Raw genomic sequence first — 12,339 nt, 5'->3', positions numbered from 1 at the left:
AGTCCTCACCGAGCTTGGGGTATGCTTCAGGTGCTGCGCTTCATTGGAGCACATGGCTAAGGACTGTAAATCCATTATCAAGTGTGAGGAGTGTCATAGTGAAAGACATGCCTCAGCTATGCACCCAACTCCACTCACAAGGGATTCACCGGCTGCTGTCACCACCAGTCCTGCTCCGAGTCATGGCGGGGAGCCCCAGAACCACGCTAACACAGCCACCGCTGTTTCCTGCTCATGCTTGGACGTATGTGGGGAGGGCCAGAGTGAGAAATGTTGTGCCCGCATATGCCTAATCAAGGTCTACCCGGAGGGGCTACCAGAAAAGGCAGTAAAAATGTATGCCATCATTGACGACCAAAGCAACCGCTCCCTAGCAGGACCTAAATTCTTTGAAGCCTTTGGAATAAAGGGACCATCAGAACCCTACATCTTAAACACCTGCTCAGGTCGCATAGAGACTAGCGGCAGGAGGGCACAAGGATTAATCGCTTGTTCCGTCAGTGGAAATACGGAAATACCTCTACCGACTCTGATCGAATGCGATCAAATACCCAACCATAGGGATGAGATTCCTACCCCGGAAGCTGCATTTCACCATCCACACCTAAGACACCTAGCCAACATTATCCCACCTATGGACAACAACGCCGAGATTCTACTCCTGCTAGGCAGAGACAATCTAAGGGTACACAAGGTGCGTCAACAGTGTAATGGTCCCGACTATGCACCATATGCCCAGAGACTGGACTTGGGATGGGTAGTCATAGGAAATGTATGCTTGGATCAACCAAGAATCCGCTCTTTCAAAACGTACGTGCGTGGAGATGGACGCACAACTTGCATTAAGCCTTGCCCTCATCACTATGAGGTGAAAGAGAAGCCTCCAGACCTCATACAACCACCTGACGACATTCCTCCCTTTGCTGACAACTTGGGAAGATTAGTCTTTCACACAAGCAAGGACGATGATAAAGTAGCTTTGTCAGTAGAGGACAGAGAATTTATCAAGATAATGGACAATGAGTTCCTTAAAGACGAAACCAATCACTGGGTTTCTCCATTACCCTTCCGAGCTACCAGGGTGAGACTCCCGAACAATAGGGAACAAGCTCTGTCTAGATTTAACTCTCTTCAGCGTACCATGAACAGTAAGCCTGAGATGAGAGAACACATCGTTGCCTTTATCGACAAAATATTCCGCAACAACCATGCAGAACCAGCTCCATCCTTAGGGAAGAATGATGAGTGCTGGTACTTGCCTTCATTTGGAGTGTATCACCCACGGAAACCTAATCAAATTAGGGTTGTTTTCGACTCAAGTGCCAAACATCAAGGTGTATCTCTTAATGATGTCCTTCTCACAGGTCCTAATCTGACGAATAACCTAGTTGGAGTGCTTATGAGGTTCAGAAAAGAGCTCATTGCCATCACCGCTGACATTGAACAGATGTTCCACTGTTTCGTAGTCAGAGAGGACCACCGGAATTTCCTCAGGTTTCTGTGGTACAAGAATAACGACACCAACGCAGAGATGGCAGAATATCGTATGAGGGTACACGTATTTGGAAACAGCCCTTCACCTGCTGTGGCAACTTACGGCCTTCGGCGAACTGCATTAGAGGGAGAATCCGAGTACGGTAAAGACGCCAGAGACTTTGTAGAAAAGGACTTCTACGTAGACGATGGACTCAAATCACTACCGACTGAAGAAGCGGCTATCGATCTGCTCAAAAGGACTCAAAGTATGTTGTACCAAGCTAAACTTAGACTACACAAAATTGCTTCAAACAGCCTGGCCGTTATGAGGGCCTTCGAATCAGGCGATCATGCACCAGGATTCAAGGACATTAACTTGGGACTGGACAGTCCACCTGTGCAGAGGAGCTTGGGCCTTAGATGGGATCTCTCGGCTGACTCCTTCGGTTTTCAGATAAGTTGTGCAGACAAGCCATTCACAAAGCGAGGCGTCCTATCAGTGGTAAACAGCCTATTTGATCCGCTGGGATTTGTAGCGCCCATTACCATACAAGGTAAATCTCTACTGAGACAGTTTTCTGAAACAGTCAAGGATTGGGATACCCCACTTCCCTCCGAGAAAGAGCAAAAATGGGAAGCCTGGAAGCGATCTTTGTGTGCCTTGGATGAGATCCACATCCCGAGATGCTATATTAAAACTTCACTTTCATCTAGCATAAAGAAAGAACTCCACGTGTTCTCGGATGCCTCCACGGAGGCCATCGCAGCAGTTGCCTATCTGAAGGTGACAGAACCCAACAACCAAAATCACGTTGGATTCGTCTTTGGTAAGGCTAAGTTAGCCCCCAAGCCTGATCATACTATTCCCAGACTGGAACTCTGTGGGACTGTGTTGGCAGTGGAGATTGCTGATTTTGTACAACAAGAACTGGGTGTCGACATAGCCGAAGTCCAGTATTACACCGACAGTAAGGTCGTTTTAGGTTACATCCACAATCGGACCAAGCGATTTTATGTGTACGTTAGTAACCGCATAGAGAGAATCAGGAGGTCCTCCAAACCTGAACAATGGCACTACGTACCATCCGAACTTAATCCAGCAGATCACGCCACTAGGCCTATGTCTATAGGTTCCTTTATTAACTCTACTTGGCTTACAGGTCCAGAGTTTCTGCTTGAAGAGGCGGACGAATGTGTACAGGAAGTTTTCAGCATCCAGGATCCGGATAATGATCCAGAAATCCGCGCTGAAGTTAGTGTACTAGTCACTGGAACAAAGCAGACCGCCAGCTTCGGTTGTCAGCGCTTTGAGCGTTTCTCCAGCTGGATGAGACTCGTCAGAACTATTGCAAGGTTAGTGCACATTGCAAGATGTTATAATACTCACCAAGATAAAGATTGTCATGGTTGGCATGCCTGTCATAAACCCTTCTCTGCTGAGAACATCTCTCATAGTGAGTACCTCATAATACGTCACGTCCAGCAAGAAAATTTCAACATAGAATGGAAGTGCTTGCACAACAAACAGCAGATTCCTTTAAAAAGCCCTCTTGCCAACTTAAATCCAGTTATCGACAGTTTTGGCTTGCTAAGAGTTGGTGGTCGTTTGAATCAAGCCCACCTGGGAATTGCAGAACAAAATCCTCTCATCATTCCCAGCAAACATCATATCACCGTCTTGCTAATCCGACACTACCACGAAAGGGCCGAACACCAAGGCAGGCAAATTACTGAGGGCAAAATACGGTCTGCTGGCCTTTGGATTATAGGTATGAAAAAACGTGTGGCCCAAGTACTGCATGAATGTGTGCACTGTCGTAAAGCAAGAGGAAAACAACTACACCAACAAATGGCCGACTTGCCTGCGGATAGACTATGCACAGAGCCGCCTTTCACCTATGTTGGCCTAGATGTCTTTGGGCCATGGATGGTATCCGCACGCAGGACCCGCGGCGGTCACGCAAACAGTAAGCGTTGGGCTGTACTATTTACTTGCATGAGTGTGCGAGCAGTTCACATAGAGGTGATAGAATCTATGGACACATCCAGCCTTATCAATGCCTTAAGACGGTTCTTCGCAATCAGAGGACCAGTTAAACAATTGAGGTCTGACCAGGGAAGCAACTTCATCGGAGCTTGTAGAGAACTTAACATCGACACCAAGTCCATTCAAGATCAGTTGGCGGAAAAAGGTTGCACCTGGATTTTCAATCCTCCTCATAGTTCCCACATGGGAGGCTCCTGGGAGAGAATGATCGGCATCTCACGCAGCATCTTAAATTCTATGCTGATGGATGTAAATTCGTCAAGACTCACACATGAGACTCTAGTCACCCTTCTCGCTGAAGTTTCAGCCATTATCAACTCAAGACCCCTTGTGCCAGTGTCTATGGATCCTGAAACACCAGCCATACTGACTCCGGCTATTCTGCTTACCCAAAAAACTGAGAATACGCTAATACCTAGTGGAGAATTTACTCATGCTAACATCTACCAAAAACACTGGAAGCGTGTACAATATCTAGCAGATTACTTCTGGAACAGGTGGCGAAAGGAGTACCTCAGTATTCTTCAAGGAAGAAGAAAATGGCAACACAACAAACCAAACTTGAAGGAAGGAGACCTTGTATTGATGAAAGAGCAACAAACCGAAAGGATTGACTGGCCTATCGGACTAATTTCAAAGGTTTTCCCTAGCAAGGATGGCAAGGTCAGAAAGGTGGAGTTGAAGATCTTCAGGAAAGGCGAGCTTAAAACGTTCTCAAGACCAATCAACGAACTCATTTTAATATTGCCCATCGAGAACGTCCCTGATGGGTGAACAGGACTGTATCAAGCTTCGCAGATCTTCTCCATTCCAAGTTGGAAAACAGGACTATCTATGTTTGCATTCTAACATGTTTTCTTTTACAGGTTGTTTATATTTTATGGACATTCGTCATAGTGAAATCCCCAAAGTGAATTTCAGACGGGGAGTGTGCTGTTCCTTTCATATTGAATTTCTGCACTGTATTATTTCTTGTTTTACCTATGTTGTTTAAGTCTATTGTTCTCTGCTGCCATCTGCTGGCCGGAATTCATATGCTGCACGCCTTCGTTCTTGTTAATAAAGTTTTTTCTCTGGGCGTGGTTTTAGCAGCCTTGGGCCTGGTCACTTCCTGTAGCCTTTTTTTCAGTGCTGCATCCTTTGTGACTGGAGACACACACCTCGGCTTGTGAAGGCATCAGTTTTTGACCAGCAGTTGCCTCAGCAGTTGCCTCAGTAGTTAGCCTCAGGAAAGACATCCACATGACAGCATCTACTGCATTCCTGTATTGCATCACTGTATGTCACTGCTCTGGATCAAATAAACCCACGTTTGATTGCATCCTCATGTCTACGTCTGGGTCCATCTAACCTGAGCATCTGCCGGTCCGGTCTGCTCCACTGCTTGGATACGAAGGTAGGCCAGTCACAAAGTCATTATCATTTACACCTTCATTCGCCTTCATGTGGGGACAGAACAATTAAATAACTTATAAGTTGCTTAAAAGAGATCCCATAAGTAATGTTCAGCAACAACTGAAAAATCTCCTTCTTAAATATGTCACTGATGGTTTTCTCCCAAATCGCATGTTAGAAAAATTGATACCAGCATTTCCATTGAAACCCTTGTGGTATTGGCTCAGTAACAGAGCCGTTGTCTAAGTACATTGATTTGCTTCTGAAACCAATTTTAGACAGTGTCCCTGCTTTTTTAAGGGACACCAATGATTTCCTCCTGAGTCAGAGAGATTTTTATTGGCATTAGGGATATCAATTGGTGTTCCCAGATGTCGAGAGCCTTTGTACGTGCATTCCACATCTTGCGGGAGTGGAGGCGCTTCTGGACGTCGTGAAGCATGTTGGCAGAAGTGGCACTTTTTGTCCTTGATGTTTATTCTTGCCAATAATGTGTTTAAATTTGGTAATGTCTGGTATAGGGAAAAAGTAGGTACTGCGATGGGAACTCCGGTCTCTTGCACATTTGCTAATATTTATTTACCTAGATTAGAGGATAAGTGTGTTTTTTCAACAAGCAACCCATATGTGAGCAACATAAAACTGTTTTCACGGTTTGTTGACAATGTTTTCCTAATGTGGTCGGGAACTCCCAGTGTGAAAATTTTGTGCATTATTTAAATGAAAGTAATGGCATGGACATGAAGTTTATCATGATTTTTGGGGGTTTGCACTTAGAGTTTTTGGATGTGTCTGTTGGGGTGCGGCTGGGAAGTTGGTTACGGAGGGATTTCGCAAACCCACGGCAACCAACTCCCTACTCCGCTACAACAGTTTTCATTCCTATAATGTAAAAAAAATCTGTCCCATATGGACAGTTTGTGAGACTCAGATGTATCAATCGTGAAAAAGAGGGATATGGCAAACAAGCCCTAGAATTAAAGTGTTGCCTATTGGATAGGGGTTATCCCGAGAAATTGTTAGAAGAAACTATGGATAGAGCTGGGAATTTTTATCAGAGTGAGTTGCTGGTTGGAAATAAACACAAAAATGTAAAAGGAAAACAGAGAGTTAATGTGAAGGGCCATGATGAGAAAAAGAGATGTACGTTTTAATTTCAATATAGTCCAATGGCTGACTCTATACGAGCAGCCATATTTAAGAATTGGGATATTCTAAAAAAAAGATGCTAGTCTTATGGATCAGGTGAATGAAAAACCTTTAATAACCTTTAGAAGGAGTCACACAATTCGAGACAGAATAGTCAGGAGCAGGTTTTCAGAAGAGAAAAAGAGAAATTGGTTGCAGGAGAGACTGCCAAAAGGTAATTTTAAGTGTGGTAGCTGCTCATTTTGCAGCTATAACTACCAAAAAAGATTCCTAGATATAGGTGGACAGTTTCATTACCTGTAGAAGCACCTATGTGGTCTATGTGTTGATTTGTGCCTGAGGTTGTTTTTACATAGGCAAGATCACAAGGTGCTTATTTGAGAGAATTAGAGAGCACTTTAATTCTATAAAAACTGGAAAAGGTTGCCCGAGGGTGATTGAACATATAAAAGTAGTGCATGGATGGAATGTAGAAACACTCAGATTTGCAGGACTTGAAATAGTACCTTTTCCATCTCAGGGCGGCGATCGGCATCGCCAGTTGTTGCAAAAGGAAGCCATGTGGATAATACGCACTGGGGCCCTGGGTCCTCTGGTTCTTAATGACCGGGATGATTTGAGCGTGTTTTGAGGTATTGTTTTGTATTTCATGTTTTTATGTTTTTGTAGTTTACACAAGTTTTTTTTTTACTTACCTTCTTGTCATGCGCCGGGTTGCTATTGTATCCATGGTAACATGACACCTATGAGATAAGAAGGCAGCACGGGATTACGTGCTGACGCAGGGGCCTGACGAAGCGCAATTGTGCGCGAAACGACCGTTGCAGCTGCTGCATGTGAAAATAGGCATACTGCACTTAGCCGCGTGTAATCTATGTATTGAGCTTTGGAAATAAAGATTGAAGCAATAAAATTCTTCAGTGGTGAGTGCTACCTATTCTTCTTCCTCTTCTATGTGAATTATATCGACTGCTTGTGAGGATTGTGCACCACCGATACTGTAGAAAAGAAAGGAGGTACAAGTGGACCTTTGTGTAAATGTTCCGGATTTATTGAGTTGCAGCTGTGCCACCAGGTCTTTTTATACATGGAGAAAAACACGCTGCCTGCAGCAATATTTGTCCAGCCAATTTTCACCATATTTGCCGGATCGCTTCTGTATCACTGCCAGACTCTATTATAGTTAATGGGGCTGGATGCCATTTTAGTAGTGTCCGGCAATGCCTGCTGGATCAGAAAAACGCAAATGTGAAACAAGCTTATAAGAAAACCAATATAAATTTGATATTGGTAACATGCAAGTTTTAGTGAACTGTGAACTCCATAGCAATGAAACCCAGACAAAAAGTAACAGTAGCAGAATTGTGTTTTTTTGTTTTTCTTAATTTCACAGTCAGTGAGCCATATTCAGGTGAGCCATATTGAGTATGTGTCACCTGAAATGACGAATCCTACAGTACTGTGAAGTATCACTTGTGGCTGTTCCACATGTTCCCAAAGACTGTACTTTTGAGAAACTCAATAACATGATTAAAAAACAACTAAAACATAACTGAACACAGTTCCACCCTTTTAGCCTTAATTCATGATGTAAATTACTTATGTATGCCCTTCCTACTCCAGATTTGTAGACTGAACTGGATGAATGCTATTACTTTCCTAACAGAAGATTACCAGGATCCCTGACAAGATGTGGCAACACAGCAAAGTCCAACCCATTCCATTCAGCTTTCATTCTCATTCTTCTTATTCTACCAACTAAAATGAACTCTTGAGTGCCTCTGTGAGTGACTGTAATATGGGATTATTCTATGCAGAATACACATAATTAGGATTATCTATCATTTTAATGTTATTACAGTAATCATTACAAAACTGAACACTGATTGATTTCTTAACCTCTTCCAGACACATGACGGGCGGCGGTGATCGGAACAAGGTGCCTGCTCAAATCATTGAGCAGGCACCTTGGGTCAATGCGCGGGGGGGTCCCGTGACCCCCCGGTGTCGGCGATCGCCGCAAACTGCAGGTCAATTCAGACCTGCGGTTTAAGGCTTTTACTGTAGGTTGCGGCGGCGGGCGGCGGTGCCATCGGATCCCTATGTGGCTGTAGGGGCACCCAATGGCATGGAAGGCAGCACAATGCCTTCCTTAGGCATAGGCGCTGCCTTCCGGTGATGAGCCTGTGAGATCCAGCCCCCTGGATCTCACAGGCCGGAAGCTGTATAAGTAATACACACTGTATTACTCATACAGCCAATGCATTCCAATACAGAAGTATTGGAATGCATTGTAAAAGGGATTAGACCCCCAAAAGTTGAAGTCCCAAAGTGAGACAAAAAATAAAGTTAAAAAAAGTTGAAAAAATAAAGTCGTCCCCCCCCCAAAATGTAAAGTTTCAAGTAAAAATAAACAAAAACTTAATTTTCCCCAAATAAAGTTAAACAAAATTAGGGAAAAATAGGGGGGGGGGGAGTTTACATATTAGGTATCGCCGCGTCCGTATAGACTGTCTCTATAAACATATCACATGACCTAACCCCTCAGATGAACACCGTAAAAAATAAAAAATAAAAACTGTGCTAAATAAACCTTACATCACAAAAATTACAACAGCAAGCGATCAAAAAGGCTTATGCCCACCAAAATAATACCAATCTAACCATCACCTCATCCTGCGAAAAATGAGACCCTACCTGAGACAATCTCCCCAAAAATAAAAAATAAAATATGGCTCAAAATATATAGACACTAAAACATCTTTTTTTTGCTTAAAAAAAGCTGTTATTGTGTAAAACTTGCATAAATAAAAAAAAAGTATACATATTAGGTATCGCCACGTCCGTATCGACCGGCTCTATAAAAATATCTCATGATCTAACCCCTCAGATGTACAATAAACTGTGCTAAATAAACCATTTTTTGTCACCTTACATCACAAAAAGTAAAATAGAAATCAATCAAAAAGTCATATGCACCCCAAAATAGTGCCAATTAAACCATCATCTCATCCCGCAAAAAATGAGACCCTACCTAAGATAATCGCCCAAAAACTGAAAAAACTATGACTCTCAGAATATGGAGACACTAAAACATTATTTTTTTTGTTTCAAAAATGATATTATTGTGTAAAACTTACATAAATAAAAAAAAGTATACATATTAGGTATCACCGTGTCTGCAATAACTTGCTCTATAAAAAAAAAAAACACATGACCTAACCCCTCAGGTGAATACCGTAAAAAAAAAACGGTGTAAAAAAAGACATTTCAAAAATGAAATCATTGTGTAAAACTTACATAAATAAAAAAAAAGTATACATATTAGGTATTGCCGCGTCCGTAATAACTTGCTCTATAAAAATATCACATGAACTAACCCCTCAGGTGAATACCGTAAAAAAATTAAAACGGTGTAAAAAAAAGCCATTTTTTGTCACCTTACATCACAAAAAGTGTAATAGCGAGCGATCAAAACGTCATACGCACACCAAAATAGTGCCAATCAAAAACACTAAACATGATTTTTTTGTTTCAAAAATGAAATCATTGTGTAAAACTTACATAAATAAATTAAAAGTATACATATTAGGTATCGCAGCGTCAATGACAACCTGGTCTATAAAAATACCACATGATCTTACCTGTCAGATGAATGTTGTAAATAACAAAAAATAAAAACGGTGCTAAAACAGCTATTTCTTGTTATCTTGCCTCACAAAAAGTGTAAAATAGAGCAACCAAAAATCCTATTTACCCTAAACAAGTACCAACAAAACTGCCACCCTATCTCGTAGTTTCTAAAATGGGGTCACTTTTTTGGAATTTCTACTCTAGGGGTGCATCAGGGGGGCTCCAAATGGGACATGGTGTCAAAAAAACAGTCCAGCAAAATCTGCCTTGCAAAAACCGTATGGCGCTCCTTTCCTTCTGCGCCCTGCCGTGTGCCCGTACATATTGAGTTTTTATTGGCTGTTAACCCTTGCTTTGTAACTGGAAAAAAATTATTAAAATGGAAAATCTGCCAAAAAAGTGAAATTTTGAAATTGTATCTCTATTTTCCATTAATTCTTGTGGAACACCTAAAGGGTTAACAAAGTTTGTAAAATCACTTTTGAATACCTTGAGGGGTGTATTTTATAAAATGGGGTCACTTTTTTGGAGTTTATACTCTAGGGGTGCATCAGGGGGGCTTCGAATGGGACATAATGTCAAAAAACCAGTCCAGCAAAATCTGTCTTCCAAAAACCGTATGGCATTCCATTCCTTCTACGCCCTGCCGTGTGCCCGTACAGCAGTTTATGACCACATATGGGGTGTTTCTGTAAACTACAGAATCAGAACCATAAATATTGAGTTTTGTTTGGCTGTTAACCCTTGCTGGCTGTTTTGGAAAAAATTATTAAAATGGAAAATCTGCCAAAAAAGTTAAATTTTGAAATTGTATCTCTATTTTCCATTAATTCTTGTGGAATACCTAAAGGATTAACAAAGTTTGTAAAATCAGTTTTGAATACCTTGAGGGGTGTAGTTTCTAGAATGGGGTAATTTTTGGGTGGTTTCTATTATGTAAGCCTCACAAAGTGACTTCAGACCTGAACTGGTCCTTAAAAAGTGGGTTTTTGAAAATTTCAGAAAAATTTCAAGATTTGCTTCTAAACTTCTAAGCATTTTAACATCCCCAAAAAATAAAATGTCATTCCCAAAATGATCCAAACATGAAGTAGACATATGGGGAATGTAAAGTAATAACTATTTTTGTAGGTATTACTATGTATTATAGAAGTAGAGAAATTAAAACTTGGAAATTTGCAAATTTTTCAAATTTTTTTGACTCCATTTTACCAGTGTCATGAAGTACAATATGTCACGAAAAACCAATCTCAGAATGGCCTGGATAAGTCAAAGCGTTTTAAAATTATCTCCACATAAAGTGACACTGGTCAGATTTGCAAAAAAATGACCTGGTCCTTAAGGTGAAAATGAGGCCGGTCCTTAAAGAGGACCTTTCACCAGAAGAAAGTATCTAAACTGACTATACAGACGTGTAGAGCGGCGCCCAGGGATCCCCCTGCACTTACTGTTATCCCCGGGCGCCGCTCCGTTCTCCGGTTATAGCCTCCGGTATGTTCATAGTTAGGCTCCACCCAGGGGAACCTGCCTGGCTAAGAGCTGAGCGCTGCGATTGGCCAGCGCTACAGCATAGGAGAAAGAGACGCCGGCAGGTTCCCCTGGGTGGAGCCTAACTATGAACATACCAGAGGCTATAACCGGAGAACGGAGCGGCGCCCGGGGATATCAGTAAGTGCAGGGTGATCCCTGGGCGCCGCTCTACACGTCTGTATAGTCAGTTTAGATACTTTCTTCTGGTGAAAGGTCCTCTTTAAGGAGTTAAAAAAAGTAAAATATTGTTTCCCTCACATCAAGCTTTGAATCCCTGCTCTCCCAGGTAAGCACAGTTTGTAACACTTTTCAAAAATTTTGGTCACAACCAGAGGAAGCATGTTCACTATGAGTTCATACAGGTATCATTGGCCGTGTTCACACTTTTTCTCTTTTTCTTTCTTCTTCTTTTTGACCAACAGATGTTTAGAAGCCGACACCAACTGGATTCCACTGATTTGAATGACAATCAATTTTGATAAAAATACAATTCTAATAATAAAATGTAATGTGATGGTCTTAACTTAATTCAAGTACTAAATAAGACATAAATGCAAATACCCTGCAGAATATTTCTGAGTTCTAGAAGGATATAACATAACTGTATAACATGATTAAAAAACAACTAAAACATAACTGAACACAGTTCCACCCTTTTAGCTTTAATTCATGAGGTAACTTACTTATGTATGCTCTTCCTGCTCTGCACTCGTAGACTGAGCTGGATGAATGCTATTGCTTTCATTACTAACAGAAGATTACCAGGATCCCTGCCAAGATGTGGCAACACAGCAAAGTCCAACCCATTCCATTCAGTTTTTATTCTCATTCTTCTTATTCTACCAACTAAACTTAACTCTTGAGTGTGTCTGTGAGTGACTGTAATATGGGATTATTCTATGCAGAATACACATAATTAGGAGTATCTATCATTTTAATGTTATTATAGTAATCATTACAAAACTTAACACTGATTGATTTCTTAACACATATAAAATATTGTTTCCCTCACCTCGAGCTTTGAATCCCTGCTCTCCCAGGTAAGCACAGTTTGTAATACATTTCAAATTTTTTAGTCACAACCAGAGGAAGCATGTTCACTATGGGTT

The 12,339-nt window shown here is 41.6% G+C and overlaps 1 protein-coding gene across 1 annotated transcript in view; it reads right to left on the bottom strand.

Annotated features, from left to right (window-relative positions):
• Positions 1-11,981, bottom strand: part of LOC120998287 (amine sulfotransferase-like) — a 58,951-nt gene extending 46,970 nt beyond the window's left edge. The window contains exon 1 of the mRNA XM_040428913.1: positions 11,914-11,981. Coding sequence (XP_040284847.1) covers positions 11,914-11,975 — 62 coding nt within the window. The 5' untranslated portion in view covers positions 11,976-11,981. The remainder of the gene's footprint in view (positions 1-11,913) is intronic.
• Positions 11,982-12,339: the final 358 nt, after the last annotated feature.

This window comes from Bufo bufo, chromosome 4 (assembly GCF_905171765.1).
Source record: "Bufo bufo chromosome 4, aBufBuf1.1, whole genome shotgun sequence".
Lineage (NCBI taxonomy): Eukaryota > Metazoa > Chordata > Amphibia > Anura > Bufonidae > Bufo > Bufo bufo.
The sequence above is the reverse complement of the archived record's forward strand: the minus strand, read 5'-3'. Positions and strand labels throughout refer to the sequence as shown.